Raw genomic sequence first — 18813 nt, forward strand, 5'->3', positions numbered from 1 at the left:
CACTATAATAAAAAAATTTAGATAAAGAAAGTATTATCTTCATAGTGTTTTAAATTTAGTGCATTTAAGTGGAAAGTTCGATAGAGCGAACGAGCTTAAGGCAATCTAAGTAAGTTTCGTACCTTATTTTTTTATATATATACACTTTGATAGTGGTAATATAAACAGAGTGCTAGCTAACTTATTTTAAGTAATATTACATAAATTTTTGAATTAATCATACTTGTAGCTTTGGTGAAAGCGCTATGATAATTAACATATTTTGAGTAAAATTTATTTACTTTTATTTTTGGAATTCAGTTTTACTCCAAGTGTGACCTCAACCATCACATCAAATTTCACTCATGATCATTCATCCATATATATCATGTGGCGCGAATTCATGGACCAACTCTTGTCTTCTCCCCGCTCCAAACAAATTGCAGTCTTCAATTGCTCAATCTACAAATTCTCTATTGTTCTAACTGTCTTGAAAGTACAACATGGGTATTATATATGTGTTTGGTGAAGTCCAATTAGGGATTTCTAATGAGTTTGAATGATATGAGGGTTTAGTGCATAACAAAAGATTGTTTATCTTTTTCAAATGAGTTGACGAAAAATTAGAGTTGAAGATTGCTTGGTATTCTTATTTTTCAGCAATGAATCTGATATGTAGTTGGGAAATAAAGAAAAAGAAAATCAGTTCATCATTAAAAATTTCATCCTTTAAGCTTCATGCTTGTGGTGTACCCATTTTAGGAACTAAAACAACTTTGACTTTTCTTATTGACCTTGATAGCAATTAAAAGATCGAATATTTGATCAAATCTCAAACACTCGACAACATAATTTATAGATTTTACTTCTTCCGCCGGACTATTTAATTATAAAATCACTTACTTTCATTATATATTGTTTCAAGCTATGTTTATATATTTCTTTTACATGTACTTTATATATTCGTTGTGGTTGCAAGCCATTACTATATTGTTAAAACTATCCCATTAGAGTACCTTCCACTACATATGTGACACTCTTCACATTTGTCGGAACAACAAATCTCAACTTTATTTTTGTAGAGAGTCGTATATTAAATGATCTTTTGCATGCTAGATAGAAGATATTTCTCATAGACCTCTAATCGTCAACGCCACATATATCTTTTACACATTTATCAATAATGGCCGGCAAGAGATGTGCTAAAATAGAAATTTTTAATATGTAGGAATGATACTTATTTGAAGACATGAGTGGATCTTGAAAATAAACTAGTGCATGGAACAAGGCCCTACACACCTAGATAGTCATACACAACACACATAACAAACCTTTAGACAACTTGATATCTCACATTGTAAAAGGTTATGTGAACAATTAGGTTATCAAATCTTCTCTCATATCATATAAATTGATGACTTTTAATTTAGCAAAAAAAAATAAATTGATGACTTTAGCAATGGAGAACAACTGTGAAAATTAGTAATGGTGAGGAAAGGTGAGCAACTCTCGCACATAAAGAAACTAATACACTACAACATGTTTGATTTGGTTTAAGGGATGATTTTCCTATACCAAAAACAATAACGAAACTCTTTACATGTGATAGATTTGATTAAAGGAACCATTAACGATGGTTTAAAGCAGTACCGCTTTCTTTCTTGAGATTTTTATGGTTATATTCGAATCTCTAATTTGACGGATTTTTTGAACAATGCTATGCACAAGTATCCTACACTTGTTTAATATAGGTAACTTAAATAATTTAAATTAAATCATATCATGCCTTCTGATCATGAATCACAGAAACTCAATGTTGCCTTACATTGTATTACACTACATGACACGAATCATCAAATTAGTAGTGGCACATTGTCACAAAACTCAAGCAAACTCAAGGCAGGTTGCCAAATAATTCTTTAACTACGTAGATAAGTCAAGAAAACACAAAGAATCATGTAGTGTCTTGTTTCATGCATATCAAACCATCTAACGACTTCAATAGATTTTTACAACTGAGGATCTTGAGAAAACTATATGAGACAAGTTGTTTTCTTTTATATTCTACTTCACCATTTCATTTTTTATTTGATAAAATAGAAATGTTTTTAGAAGTACTACATTCCAAAAAACCCTTTTACGCACATATTCATGAGATGGATCTGAGTAAAAGATATCTTGTAAAACTAACTAAAGTGGAGAGTATAGGAATAAATGTAAAACTGTAATAAAATTAATGATATCTAACACAAATAAATAATAATATTATTATATTAGATAAATTATGTTGCCCACACCCTTGATACTATCTTAAAAGAAGTTTTCATGATTTTACACATAAAGTCCTGTCATTAGTAGTGTTACCCATCCTTCTAACTTCTCAAAAAAAATAATGATAATAACCTGGTATCCGTAAAAATTATGAATATACATGTCACAACCATATGATTCGAGACATTTCAAATTTTCATGAGTAAGAATAAAATAAATTTTTGAACTGGCACAATTGGAAATTTTGTCCATCAATAAAATAATTACGAATAGATGAACATAACATGTGTACACTCTAATTAATTTGTTTTACATATATAAAAAAACTATCTATTATTTCAAAAAGGAAAAAAACCTTTATGATGGCTAATTAATTAATTTCTCTTACGGGTTATAAAAAGTTACTTCACCAATACCTCACCATACAATGGGGTGGAAATATTGGACCCGACCCAACAACCCGACACGAATTCGACTCGTAAAATACGAATTCGAGTTGTAGTTTTTCGGGTTCAAGTCGAATTCGGGTTGACCCAAAATCAACCCAGAAAAAACGGGTCATTTTCGGGTTGAATTCGGGTTATCCGAAATTGACCCGAAATTAATATATAATATAAATATTACATACATTTATATTATTTATATTATTTTTATAATATTTATAAGTTAAATTTAATAAAAAAATTATTTTAATAAAAATTAATTTATTTCAAGTAAAATAATATTTATTTATTATTTAAAAAATATATTTATTAATAAATATTAATTTTCGGGTCGGGTTCGGGTTACCCGCGGGTAGTGCGGGTCGGGTATTCTAATTCATTAAAATTTCGGGTTGGGTTAGGGTTTGGTTAAATTTTTGACCCGCGACTGTCAACCCGACTCCAAACCCGAAATTGTGAGCCTTACCACATATGTAGATTACTTTCTAAGCATAACTTTATAAATAAAGTCCATTATTTGATATGTAGATTTTTAATTGTATTACAAAAAAATTCTAACAATAAAATCGTGCATGTTATAGAAATTAATTTTTTCACTATGTTAGATAAGTGTATTTGTGACACTAAAATTTACCATGGACCTTTAAGTATAATATTTTAAAAATAAACCCGGACACAAAAGAAGAAAAAATAAAAATTATTTCCATGAGATGAATAACATATTCTTACGTAAGTTAAATATTTCAACAATTTTTAAAACTAAAAGTAATTTAATAAAATTATATATAAGTTTGTAGTTCAGAATTATGGTGTGTCATTTTGGACCAATATTCCCAGTATTTGAATAAAATTAAAAATATTAATAATAAATGGTGATGAAATATGCCTTTTATAATATCGGTAAATATATTAATCAATATATTCAAATAGATTTTAGATTTGCAAAAAATAATAAACTAAAATATACCATTTAGTTTTTTTTCCGAAAAATATTCAAGACTGTTAGGTCCAAAGTATCGTAGAAGGGGGGTTGAATACGATACTCACTACAATTTAAAATTCTTTCGAATCTTGCGGATAAATAAATTGCAGTCCTGTAATGGGTTTCGTGTTCCAGATATTTATCGGGTCGGTTTCTGAGGATATGAAAATATTAAACCAACACACAATATTTTCCAAGGTATATCTGTATATTGATAAATACCTCGAAGGTGCTATAAATCCAAACCCGAAGGTTGGCTACAATGGCTACTACTACTTACACTCACAAACCCTAGCTTCTAAATATATATATAATACAAAACTAAGCTAGAGTTTATTTGTGTGTAGTAGTGTGCAAGGCACAAAGCCATTCCACCATAAAGGTGGTGGAGAGTGTGTGTTAAACATGAACTCACATCTCAAGTATTTATAGACTTTTCATTAACTAACCCTAGTTAACTTTTGAAGCCAAACTTGCGCCAAACATATATACATATATGTTTGTGTAACTTGAAGTTGCGCCAAGTTCATCAGTGTAGAAGAGAAGGTCAAATGTCGTGCTGGTCAATTGTTGCGCCAAACTTCACAGATCTCAGTATAGTGACTTAGAAGAAATTCTTCTAAGTGTAAGTCAGTCAAACTTTGCGCCTGGGAGGGTCAAAAGCTGCGCTATACAGTGTGACACTGTGTTTGGGACTTAGAGGAATTTCAGGGAGGTCAAATGATGCGCTGAGATGGAGAGTTAATCTTAGGTCAATTGTTGCGCCATAGTACACCCAGAGTATTCATATGACTTAGAAATATTTGGGAGACTTGAACTTGCGCTTGGTAAAGCACTGCCACTCTTCTCTCTCTTCAAGTTGCGCCAGAATACATATATACACATATATGTATATTGAGTTTGCGCCTCAATGGGGTAAACCATCCACTGTTCTCTCTCCTAAGACCTTCTTTGATTTAAACTTGCGCCAAGGAGACTCCTGTATACAACTGTTATCACTCCTCCTGCAATGCCTTAGAATATAAATCAAGTGTGTGTGAAACCCTAGCTCAGGAGAGACACATGCAAACCCTAGGTTGCCCTTGACACCTGACATCATCACATGCATGCATAATATATATAATATAATATATTATGTTGTTATTATATTAATAAATAAAAGTATATATAAATATATACACACATATATATTTTATTTATATGAACATATAATAATATATGTATATATATTTAAATATATTCTCATATATTTAAATATATATAATATATAATTATATGTAAATACAAATGTAAATATATATATATAAATATATATAAATATATATATAGTTATTTATAAATATAAATATAAACATAAATATATATAAAGAAAAGTATATATAAATATATACATATATATAATATTTATATAAACAAATAGTAACATATATATACACATATATTTAAATATATTCTCATATATTTAAATATATATAATATACATATAACTATGTGTAAATATAAATATAAATATATATATATAAAGATATATATAACTCTCTCTAAATATACATATATTTATGCACATAATATAATATATATATACACCCAATTATATAATTGCTTATGTAAAATATAAATACATATACTATATACATATATATTTATTTAAATATACATATATATAAATATACATATACATATGTTTAAAAACATATATACATATATATTATATATATTATATTTAATTAATTATACATATATACATATATATAAATATATTTGTACATATACAAATATATAAGTGCACACATATAAAAGATAGGTCACTTCCTGATATGGCTTTCTGTGGAAGCTTGACATATGACATTTGAGCAGTAGACTTGATACAGCTTGCAGAGGCTAGGCATTTGGCTTGGCTTTAGAACAAGTGACTTGATCAATTTTTCGATTGATAGATACTTTGCAAAACTCCGTACGTGTTGACGCTTAGTGCACTGGTCTGGTTCACAAGCGACTAACACTGAAGTCAAACATTGTATCTTCTTTGTCAGCAAACATTGATCAGTCCGTTCCGGGTTAGTTTATGCTTCAGTTTGTTGATTGTAAATTAACCAACCAAGATATAGAAATATCTTGCTTCAGGGGTTGCACTGAAATCTTTCGAGTACTCGGACAACATCTTCATTACTTCCACAATCTTGAATACTTCAATCTTTATTCTTCACTGAGGCATGAACATATTAATGAACTTCTTCCAGTGAACTTATTCCTTCAAGACTGTAGATGGCTTCTTCAACCTTTGTCTTCGTATGTTCCGATTCCGGTGCAGGCGTAGTGTTATTTACTTGTCCTGTTCTATTGTTGAGTTATCATCCCTATGTAACAGATAGGGTTGTCTTTACATTTAGACTTACAATCTCCCCCTATTTGTTTGTTAACCACAACAAGCAAATCCTCTGGAGGATAACTCAACTAACACTAGAAAAAGTAGAGTCCTGGACTAGTAAATAATGCTACAAAGTTTCTGGATCATATAATACATTTCCAGATTTCATGAATAGAAATAACAGATGTGCATATCACCTTTATTTCTCTGGTTCTTGCTTACCTGCCAGATAATCCTCATAGTCTGTCTTGAAGAGAATTCAAAACATTCCATTATGCAAAGAACAATCAGCAGCTTCATTGAATTCTTCAGTGGTAATGAATGAGTTCATGTCTACCACTTACTGAAGAATAAATGTATCAACTTATACTTCTCCTCCCGTTACCTTGATCAGGTTCCCTTTAGTTATAAGTAGCTATCCCCTTAGATGAAAGATCAATCCTCCTCCTTATTTGAAAGAAGAATCTCCCCCTCAGTAGTACACAGCTAAAGAGTAGTTTAATCCCCCTTAGTTGTAGACAATAGAAGAACGCTAACTTACTTTTTCTTTCCCCTTTCATATATTCTCCCCCTAAATATATTCTCCCCCTTAGTTGTGGAATCCTCCGAGGATATGTGGTATCAAATAGGTCAAGGAACGTGTACAATACTTCCTGTACCAAAAGATAATCTCCCCATAGAGAACTAAACAACGCTAAAGCTGGGCTCGAAGAAAGAGTTCAGAAGAAGGGTTTACTTTGATTGGGTTGGTCCCTATGTTGAAAGAATAGGTTCCAAACGGAAAAGTAATGAATAAGAACTGACATTCCAGTAACAACATCCACTTTGTCTTTAGGTATAAATTTGGTAATTAGTGGGTGTCTCACTAAAATGTTCTGCAGGTGTATCACTCAACACTCAATTTTCTCTCGGTTTTTGGGTAAGGGTGTCACTCACGAGTTCTGTAAGTGTATCCCTCCACACAAATACTGAGCTTCCAAAATGCTGAGTACCTGCAAGAAAATCACCTTAGCCACCCTTAAAGGGGGTCACCGGTGGTGCAATGGGAGTTCGTAATTCCCAGTCCCTGCAGACTCATCAGATAAATCCGAATCATGGTCCACAAGTTGCCAACCACTAAGTGGCTTATCCAATTAAGGATCCAGAGTTGTTTGCTCTGGGAGGTTAGACAAAGGCTTAATTATGGCAAAGGCCTAAGTCCTCCTCAATGTCTGTGAAGACACTTGATTCAAGAGAATCATCAACCATAAGTTCACATCGTGAAATGGAATGAACCGTAGTTGCTTCTGTCAATTCTTTCAACAACTTGTGAGCTTTCAATACCGATTATTATTATATGTACGTCACAAGTGTTTCACTCTTCTCAAAATCCTATGTGTTTGCACTCACTCATGCTCACATATTTCTCATTCTCATATCTCACTGAATCTTCTCAGAATCTCACCAAGTGTTTGACTCTTAGTGTTTGGCTCATAGTGTTTCTCTCAGCACTCAAAGTATGGTCTTCTGTACCTGCATGAGAAAATCACCATAGCCCCTTCAAGAGAGGTCACTGGCGGTGCAATGGGGTTTCGTAAATCCCCGATCCTCAACTGACTCATCAATAAATTGACTCATAGTCAGAGAGTTGCCGATCTCCTATAAATAGGAAATCCATTCCGATTGGATCCAGATCTGTTCTTATCTGGGGAGGGAGACGAGAATCCTGAAGATTTGGCAATTGAGATCCTCGTTTCCTCCTTACACCTGTAAAGGCATCAACCATCTTATCTACCGTGAAATGGTAAATGAAGAAGTTGCTTCTGGAACAAAACCTTTAACCTTACTGTGCACTCTCTTGTATTGTGTCCATAAGATTTTTGCTTAGGCTCTTCATCAGAGTGATTACTGATGATGTGCTTGACTCAATACAAGATGCTCTGGCTGACGAGCGAATTTCAATGGATTCATCCTGTTGAGAGAATGATTCCAGAGATTGTTTTATTGCCTTTTCAGCTCTATATTCTTTTGAGAGAATACAGATGAGCAACAGTTACCTCAATTTTGAAAACACCTTTTCTCCTTGAGAGGTAGAGCTGTGGGTACACTATCCCTCACATCCTTATTTGCTGCAACAAGTACAGTTTCTCCCTCATTGACCTCTAGTCTAATAAGTTCCTTATTACTCCATGGGGAAAGTTGGGATGTGTTCTGAATTTGGTTTTATGGTCTGGGATAAAGATTGTTGGTTTTCAACCTTATGACTATCTAGGAAAGCCAAGAGGCTGATTAAGTTCCAAAGAACAGAAAGAGATATAAACGCATTTTTGAAAATCGATGATTTTGAATGAAAGCAATTGCATTTAATCTTTTGAGAAAAATGAATCAGTTGTGACTGTAAAATGATTTTCATAAAGAATGACAATCACAACCGACGAAAGAATCGAAGTTTTCCATTAAAAACTGGTTTGAGTACGAGAGTCTGAATCTATGCATAAAAGGTTTAAATGAACTTGTCTTTGAAAAAGACACAGACTCCTATTTCTCACTACAATTAAAAAAAAGGAGAGAAGAAAATTTATGCGCTACAGTGTATAAAGCACTCGCCACACTAATTAGTGAAAAGGCCTCATACTAGCACATCGTCAAAACAGACGCTGCAAGTGACAAAGATAACCAAGTACACAAATACAAGATAATCAATATCTCGTCTTATGACGCTACATGTATAGATGCAAAATATTCTAAGAAGTATTTATGAAATAGAGTAGTGGATACCAATTGTTGAAATTAATTGATAGGAAAATTTCTTCGAAGAAACTCACCACTCCAGAACATAAATACGAGACAAAATAAAGATTTTGGTTGTCTCCCTTGTACTCAGAATATTAAACACCTAAAATATATTAGCACTAGTGGTTTTAACAAATATGCAACAATATTTCACCAGTGCCAATACATCACAATCAATTCACAAATAAAACATCAATAAAGCATCAAAAATGGACACCAATTAAATATTTTAAAAATGAATTAATCATGCTTCTATTATTCTATTAAAGTCAATCATGAAACAAATAGGCATATAATTGTCATGGATTAACTAAGATAAAATAATAATTACCTATGCAATATCATATAATTATCAGATCAGCATATAACAACTAAAATCATGACAATCATACAAAGATATTCGCAAGCCCGAGGGAAAGTTGAAGAAAAATTCACAAGTCCTATACATGTAAGCATTAAGTACAAGTAAACTCACAACAACTCCTCACAGAAAATATTAACAATTAATATTAGTGATCTACATATAAGCATCCAAAATATCACTAACACTAAAAGTATCACAACTATATGCAGTTAGACATGAAATAAAATATCAATTAATAAATCATCAAATATCCAACACAAATAGTTATGCTTTAAGTATATACACTAATATAAATGGATTCATCCTAGAGAGAATCTAAGTAACTCCACAAATACTAGTATATCATGACTAAATTCTAACTAGATTCTAACCACATTCCAATTACTGATACAAGTTATAAGTCTAGAAATAGATAAGTCATGCTTCAGATTTTATACCTATAAAAATGAATTCAACCTAGAAAATAATCCTAAGTATGTTCACAAATACAGATATATCACGACTAGATTATGACAAAGTTTCTCTACTAGATACCAATTGTTAAAGAGGTATAGATCAAGAAAAATAACATAATTAAGTCATGCTTCATGTCATCTCTAATCATTTAAATCATGAACAAATAAGTCACTTAATTGTCATGCAACATAATTTAAATAATTGAAATAACAAACGCTCATGCTAAAACATATAATCACCATCTAAGCATGCAAAACAATAAACATGGCAATCACATAGAATAGCAAAAAGCACGAGGTACTGGATTTTAAATAAGTTCACAAGTCCTATGTATAGACAATTTAATACTCATGAATTCATTCAAGAAATACGATAGACATGCTCATGAAAGAAGTAATACCTTATAGAAAGTATAGTATGTGATCCACTTGCAGTTAAGTAAAGTGATAAGTTGAATACCTCTGAGACTTGACATTTCAGTTGATGTTACTTTCTTGTACTGATGAAGTCCAGTGGTTGTTGGCATAAGTCTTGGCAGGTCTAGAATCTTCCAAAATGCGCATATTCAAAAGATCCTTGACTTCCTTTTATTGCCATCATTCTTTAGGCTAACTAGTAGACCATAAAAAATTGCAACTTTCCAACAAACTCATCATATCACTAATCTGCATTCACTTAGCAATTATCTTGCACAAGTGACGTTAGTCCACATATAATATAATCATGGTATTACAGCACAGATAGTTGTATTGTGTGTGCCTTGTATCATGAGAGGTAATAATTTGGATACCAAATATGACTCTAGCAAACAGATATTAAGATAATATGCTAGTCAGAAGTCATACCATGTCTGTGACGATCATCAGGTATTGGATAGCAACTCATAGAGAGCTGGTGAAGAAATAGGTATACAAATTCCGTTGGATCTGCAACTGCAAAGTCCTTGAAATATTGTATGAATCTTCATCTTCTAGCTCACTGTAATATCCTGAACCCGAGTCTCGTCAATGGTGCTTTAGTTAAATCATGAAGGTCGTTGAGTCCCCTAAGATGTAGAGTCCTGAACTTGAAGATTCTATTTCCATCATCTTCATAACCTTCTCCTTTGTAATAACTCTAAGCAACCAAATTGGCTTGTCCCTCGTAACAGAGCCAAAAACATCCAGTTGGAATCTAAATACCCGACAAATACTAAGTACTGAATTGTCATTAGGTCAGGGTATCAGACTCCGCATAATCTGCTTTCAAACTGACTGAGATCATCTTGCTGTGCAATCACTCAATCTGGATCCCATTAAGAGCTTTTGAATCTTCCCCAAGTTTCACTTCAGATTGAAACCCAAAGAAATAACATCCTTTCACAATAGCTCTCCCAATCTTCACTTCACCATTAGGAACATATAAGAACTAGAACCCGAGAATGATATTGACTTCAAACCCTTTGTCTAAGCAGATACGTTCTTCATATGTCCTGTTCATCTCCAATGTGGTGTTGAGTTTGACTAGTAGATCCACCAAATGCTCCCCCTAAGCTGTTGCTGGGATTTCTTTAATAATCCTTATCCTTGCAAAGAGATTCTGCTTGGATCTGAATCATTATTAAACCAATAATATCACCTTTAACAGCTTGGAGCAAAGTGTCATTCAATGTCCTATCCAGACTTACAATCACCTTCTGTTGATTAATCACAATCACCCTGTAGACTGTAGACTCCATTGAGTAGCCGAGGAAAATATTCTTTGAGCTTCAAATGCAAGAATTGCAAAGAGGCATTTTCCTCCAAACACATACCAAGAGTTAGTGTTTGCTTCTGATTGGCCACTGACAAGAATGGTGTCTTTCTGGATTTATCAATGATCAGGGTTCATCTTGATCAACCTTCATTTGTGACGTCTTGTCCTTCGAACACATACGAACAACACGAAAGAATCTAGAGTAGTCAATGATCTTCGCAAAAAGATATTTGGCTTTGTTGTAGACATGACATTAACTGATCCGTAGAAATCCATACGTATCATCTGAAGCGGCTCAGTAATATTGATCATATCTTTGCTTCTGTGCGATGCTCCTTTGACTTCCCTATTGACATACCTCATAATCTTCATCCATAATGAATTCCAGATGAGGCAGTCCTCTCACCAAATCTCTTCTTACTAATAAAAAGAGCTCCTTGTGTTGACATACAAGTTTGAGAGCTTCAAGTGCCATAGCTAATACTCATCTGATGAGGCTTCACTATCAAAACAGCTCACTTCATCTTCAGTTGAAGTTCCATATTAGCTACGAGCAATATTCACATCCTTCTTGATTTAAGATAAAACACTATTCCATGAACTGACATAATGTCCTTTGTCAGAGAACCGTTTGATACTAGGAATTTGTGTGCTTTGACTCTTCCAAGAAAGATATTCTTCCATGATGACATTTCAGGAAAACAGGCATGTCCCGTAAGAGAATCTTTGTTGTCATCTTTCAAAGATTATTGACGGAACTGCTCACATGATCACATTTGCTAACAGGGTACTTTTTGTGAATCATATGATTTCAGCTACTCAGCAAACAGAGTGCACCAAAAATCATATGGATCATATGTAACCTGCAATCACAAGTGGAAAGAGTTCTATGGTCCCCAATCATAACTGGGTCCGGATGGATTAGAGATTTTTCTTTAACAGTGGTAACAACATAAGCAATCTTAACATGCTAATTCTTATCTAGACATTGCCCTAATGTGATTCTCAAACATGCTTTTCTAAAATCAATGCAAGTACAAAGACATGCATTCATGAAAATAAGCAGACATGATGTTGAATACACATGGAAAACAATCAAAGATAAGATAGCAAGACAGGCAGTTATGCAATTCAGAAAATTCAGTACTCTCTACTTAAACCAATTAACACAAGTGCAACAGGTAGCAAGTAGAATTACATATATTCAATAATCTTCGAAAAGCATATGGATTAGACACAAGAAATTAATAATCACATTATCAATTCATACTAATCCCAATCTGTTGTTATATGGCATTATACTATCTCTATTACCTAAGTCAGTTTTAGATCTAACATGAAGTTCTAATAGTTCTACTGACATAAGGTAGACATTCCATCATAGAACAAATAAATTCCTTAACAAACAATTCAGATTAGATAAGCAAATCTAATTGTACTAGGGAATCTGAAACAAAGTGTTTTAACAAAGTTATACATGCTAGGATCATAACCCCTAAAACTAAGAGTCGTGTTCCAAAGGAAAGCTTCTAATCTCACCATTGCAAATAATCAAATCCTAAATATTCATACACATGTTAAGAATCTGCTAAAGACACATGCACAAGATTATCATCAATCCTAGTTACCAGAACAGTGATCTAGCATACTAGTCCAATCATTATCTATTGTGATGCTATCATGCTTGTGCTTGTGTGTTAAACAATTCTACTCAGAGATTTATAACATGCTTTGAATATAAAGAAATATGTATTGCATAGATAGAAAGAATTCATACCTGAGATGTGCAAAGTGAATCATCTTCAGAGAATGCTTGGATAGCCAGATAACCATAATCATCCTTCTCATTAGCAATTGATCCATCTCACACCTTTCCTAAAATAGCATAAGAACTTGTTGTGATGTTTCTTTGAAAACATCCACTTGAATTTCAGACAAGCCATATCATCCTTGTTTGTCGTGGCTTCAAATATATATAGCAACCATTCTTTGCTAAAGATACCAATCAATATTGTGTGTACTGACCAACTCAGTTTTCAAACAACCTGTCGAACTGAACCCCGAAGAGTCACCACTTGAAACCAATGGATTCCATCTGAATCTGACATGACTAAACCTCTCAGATAGTGTTATGCTAATCCTTGAAGTTATGTCCTCACATTCTTCAAAAGTGTTAACTTTCGTCGACTTGAGCTTCCTCAAATTCAGTAGTTACAAACTCTTCTGTTCAATCCTAAGGTTCTGACATAAATGCACGAAACTGATTTGGTGCGGTAGTAACTCGATAATTATATCCTTAAACCTCCACAGTTCTCTGTCTTTGGTTCAGCTGATTCTAAATAGATTTAGCATTGGTACAATTCACTGTGTAATTGTATATCCCTGAATCACTGAATTAGATTGAAATCCCTTGAAGATTCTTCTGCAAAAACTTCTCTTTTCATACTACCAGTGGTGCCATTCAAAGTTGACATTCCGAGCCCTGGAAATATGCTTCATTATAGATGTAGCACATTCCCATCCTGATCTGGTGATCTGATAATCAAGTCGGAGTAATTACTCAGATCAAGGCCTGAAGTACCTTCTTCAAAATCCACTTTTAGTAGTACCAAATTAGTCTTCAATAGAATCTTTTTCGAATCACAATCAGCTTTGTCGAACATAGAAAACTGCTTCTAATAATCCTTTGAGAAATCAATTGGATTGGGTCATCAATGTACTTCCATTACCGGTTCTGAGAATTTGGTATTTGAAAGCCCGGTGTTTGTCTTGTAATCTGTCAGCCTGAACTGTCTCAACTAAATGTCAATCTGATTTGTCTTGGAGTAGAATAATTAAAAAAGTTACGGGACACTTGATTATTTAAACTAAGTTTAAATTATAAAGAAAATAAATTTAAAAATAAGTTTTAAAAGATGTAAGAAAATAAAGTATAAAATAAACTTAGTTAAATCTATAAAGTAAATTTAATTATATTTAAAAAATAAATTCAAATAAATTCATAATAAACTGAACAAGTTTAGAACAAATTTATTTCAAATTCATTTAGTAAATATACTAAAATTTATTAGATAAATTTAATTTTTGAAAATATTCAAGTGTCTCATCTCCAATTAAATCATAGCTTCCTGAACAAACTAAATTGAACCCTTGAACTGAACTTATATCCATAATCATTAAAATCCTCTTAAATTTATATTCTAGATTTTAACTTAAATTTAAATCATGAACTATACAAATTTAAATAATAAATTTATAAAAATTTATGATAAGCTTGGTAAAGTCTAAGAGTAAACTTTACAAGTCTAAAATAAATTTAAACAAATTTAATAATTGAATTTGGTAAAGTTTATAAAGTAAATTTAATTAGGTTTATAAAATAAATTTAATTAATTCATAATAAACTCAATTAATAAGTTTAAAATAAATTAAGTCAAATTTATAAAATAAACTTATTAAAATTTAAAGTATAAATTTATAAGTCCTGGTCCAAAGTTCAGTATCCGACGGATAATCCTTGCTTAGGCCTACAGACAAATTCAGCAACACAAACCGGAAGACATTTCCCCTAATCAAATATCAAAAGCTAGGTTCTTGATTTTCCGTACGATAAAGATCCTGATTTGTATATCAATCAGCCGGCTCTGATACCAATTGTTAGGTCCAAAGTATCGTAGAAGGGGGGTTGAATACGATACTCACTACAATTTAAAATTCTTTCGAATCTTGCGGATAAATAAATTGCAGTCCTGTAATGGGTTTCGTGTTCCAGATATTTATCGGGTCGGTTTCTGAGGATATGAAAATATTAAACCAACACACAATATTTTCCAAGGTATATCTGTATATTGATAAATACCTCGAAGGTGCTATAAATCCAAACCCGAAGGTTGGCTACAATGGCTACTACTACTTACACTCACAAACCCTAGCTTCTAAATATATATATAATACAAAACTAAGCTAGAGTTTATTTGTGTGTAGTAGTGTGCAAGGCACAAAGCCATTCCACCATAAAGGTGGTGGAGAGTGTGTGTTAAACATGAACTCACATCTCAAGTATTTATAGACTTTTCATTAACTAACCCTAGTTAACTTTTGAAGCCAAACTTGCGCCAAACATATATACATATATGTTTGTGTAACTTGAAGTTGCGCCAAGTTCATCAGTGTAGAAGAGAAGGTCAAATGTCGTGCTGGTCAATTGTTGCGCCAAACTTCACAGATCTCAGTATAGTGACTTAGAAGAAATTCTTCTAAGTGTAAGTCAGTCAAACTTTGCGCCTGGGAGGGTCAAAAGCTGCGCTATACAGTGTGACACTGTGTTTGGGACTTAGAGGAATTTCAGGGAGGTCAAATGATGCGCTGAGATGGAGAGTTAATCTTAGGTCAATTGTTGCGCCATAGTACACCCAGAGTATTCATATGACTTAGAAATATTTGGGAGACTTGAACTTGCGCTTGGTAAAGCACTGCCACTCTTCTCTCTCTTCAAGTTGCGCCAGAATACATATATACACATATATGTATATTGAGTTTGCGCCTCAATGGGGTAAACCATCCACTGTTCTCTCTCCTAAGACCTTCTTTGATTTAAACTTGCGCCAAGGAGACTCCTGTATACAACTGTTATCACTCCTCCTGCAATGCCTTAGAATATAAATCAAGTGTGTGTGAAACCCTAGCTCAGGAGAGACACATGCAAACCCTAGGTTGCCCTTGACACCTGACATCATCACATGCATGCATAATATATATAATATAATATATTATGTTGTTATTATATTAATAAATAAAAGTATATATAAATATATACACACATATATATTTTATTTATATGAACATATAATAATATATGTATATATATTTAAATATATTCTCATATATTTAAATATATATAATATATAATTATATGTAAATACAAATGTAAATATATATATATAAATATATATAAATATATATATAGTTATTTATAAATATAAATATAAACATAAATATATATAAAGAAAAGTATATATAAATATATACATATATATAATATTTATATAAACAAATAGTAACATATATATACACATATATTTAAATATATTCTCATATATTTAAATATATATAATATACATATAACTATGTGTAAATATAAATATAAATATATATATATAAAGATATATATAACTCTCTCTAAATATACATATATTTATGCACATAATATAATATATATATACACCCAATTATATAATTGCTTATGTAAAATATAAATACATATACTATATACATATATATTTATTTAAATATACATATATATAAATATACATATACATATGTTTAAAAACATATATACATATATATTATATATATTATATTTAATTAATTATACATATATACATATATATAAATATATTTGTACATATACAAATATATAAGTGCACACATATAAAAGATAGGTCACTTCCTGATATGGCTTTCTGTGGAAGCTTGACATATGACATTTGAGCAGTAGACTTGATACAGCTTGCAGAGGCTAGGCATTTGGCTTGGCTTTAGAACAAGTGACTTGATCAATTTTTCGATTGATAGATACTTTGCAAAACTCCGTACGTGTTGACGCTTAGTGCACTGGTCTGGTTCACAAGCGACTAACACTGAAGTCAAACATTGTATCTTCTTTGTCAGCAAACATTGATCAGTCGGTTCCGGGTTAGTTTATGCTTCAGTTTGTTGATTGTAAATTAACCAACCAAGATATAGAAATATCTTGCTTCAGGGGTTGCACTGAAATCTTTCGAGTACTCGGACAACATCTTCATTACTTCCACAATCTTGAATACTTCAATCTTTATTCTTCACTGAGGCATGAACATATTAATGAACTTCTTCCAGTGAACTTATTCCTTCAAGACTGTAGATGGCTTCTTCAACCTTTGTCTTCGTATGTTCCGATTCCGGTGCAGGCGTAGTGTTATTTACTTGTCCTGTTCTATTGTTGAGTTATCATCCCTATGTAACAGATAGGGTTGTCTTTACATTTAGACTTACAAAGACTTTACCCATCGTGACAAATGAAGTTTAGTGCCTGATGTTAGGAATATATGATAGATTTTGGGTTTTGTATAGTTTTTATTGATGTTCAAATTGACTTTTCCTACAAATATATAACCACTTTAAGTAAGTAGACCAATCATATGTTTTTTAGTTTTAATAAAATTAAGCAAAAAAGGAATTATAAGTGTGGCCTCTTTTGGAAATAGAAGTCATTTATTCTCCTTGTATTATCAAAACAACTGTAAGAATGTCATGGCACAAAAAAGAGCAATATAAGATCCCTAATAAATACTAATGTTACAAGAAAATTTCACAAATTAATTATGTTTTTTCCATTTGAAAGATTACGATATGGTCTGGCAATGCAAGTTCTTAAATGCTAATAGAATGAAATATTCAGATACCAATATTTCCTCACTTTTTCCAATAGTGAAGTTACCCAAGGGCTAGCATCCCTTTATAATCTCTTGTTCTATTTCATTGTATCAACTAAGGAGGATAGAGAAACATGGCAACATAGAGCAAGGGTCGCCAAAATATTGTTATGGAAAAAATGAGCAAGGAAAGTAATCTCAGGGTTACATTCTACAAGAGGCGTTGTGGGTTATTCAAGAAAGCAAGTGAGCTTAGCACCCTATGTGGTGTAGAGATTGCAATCATCGTCTTCTCTCCTGGGAAAAAAGTTTTCTCATTTGGATATCCGAATGTTCAACAAATCCTTGAAAAGTTCCTCAATGCTCAGGACCCGAGTCCAATGAATTCAAACACCCTTCAACTTGTACAGGCTCTTCGCAGTGCAAGGGTTCGTCTACTCAACAAGGAACTCTCTGAGTTGCTTATATATTCGGAAGAGCAGAAGAAAAAAGGGGAGGAGCTCATAAAATTGAAGAAGCAACAACAAGAAATGTTCTGGTGGGACGCTCTGATTGATGATCTTCGATTTGAACAACTTGATATGTTGAAAACAGGTATGGAGGACCTCAAGAGAAGCATCGCAACACACGCTCAGAATCTTGTGATGATGGAACACGCACTAGCACTAGATGGGTGTAGCACCAGCACTGGACTTTCAATGACACCAAATGGATTTAATCTCGGGCACGGATGTGGACATCCAATTGTGTACCAAAATTAGGGAACCCAACTAGGGGTGTGAGGCATAAAGGAGCTGAATTATAAGAACTTGTCGTAAGTGGTCTTTTGTTAAAACATTTTATATATGTTTGTACAATAAGAAAACCAAGCTATCTATCATGCTTTTTGTCTTGGTTTGTGCTACTCATTTAATCATTTGTTTCTTGATATCATGATGAATAAAAGATTTTAATGTTGTTTTCTCTATTTTGGTTTCATAATATTATCATTTAATTTATTCAGTTGCTAAAAGTTGTTAGTTCTTATACTC

General features: G+C 32.4%; 1 protein-coding gene across 1 annotated transcript; it reads left to right on the forward strand.

Annotated features, from left to right (window-relative positions):
- Positions 1-17961: 17961 nt before the first annotated feature.
- On the forward strand, positions 17962-18543 carry LOC108203708 (agamous-like MADS-box protein AGL62). Its single transcript, XM_017372822.2, has one exon. The coding sequence runs from the start codon at positions 17962-17964 to the stop codon at positions 18541-18543; it is 582 nt and encodes a 193-aa protein (XP_017228311.2).
- The last annotated feature ends 270 nt before the right edge of the window (positions 18544-18813 follow it).

The sequence above is a fragment of the Daucus carota genome, chromosome 8 (assembly GCF_001625215.2).
Source record: "Daucus carota subsp. sativus chromosome 8, DH1 v3.0, whole genome shotgun sequence".
Lineage (NCBI taxonomy): Eukaryota > Viridiplantae > Streptophyta > Magnoliopsida > Apiales > Apiaceae > Daucus > Daucus carota.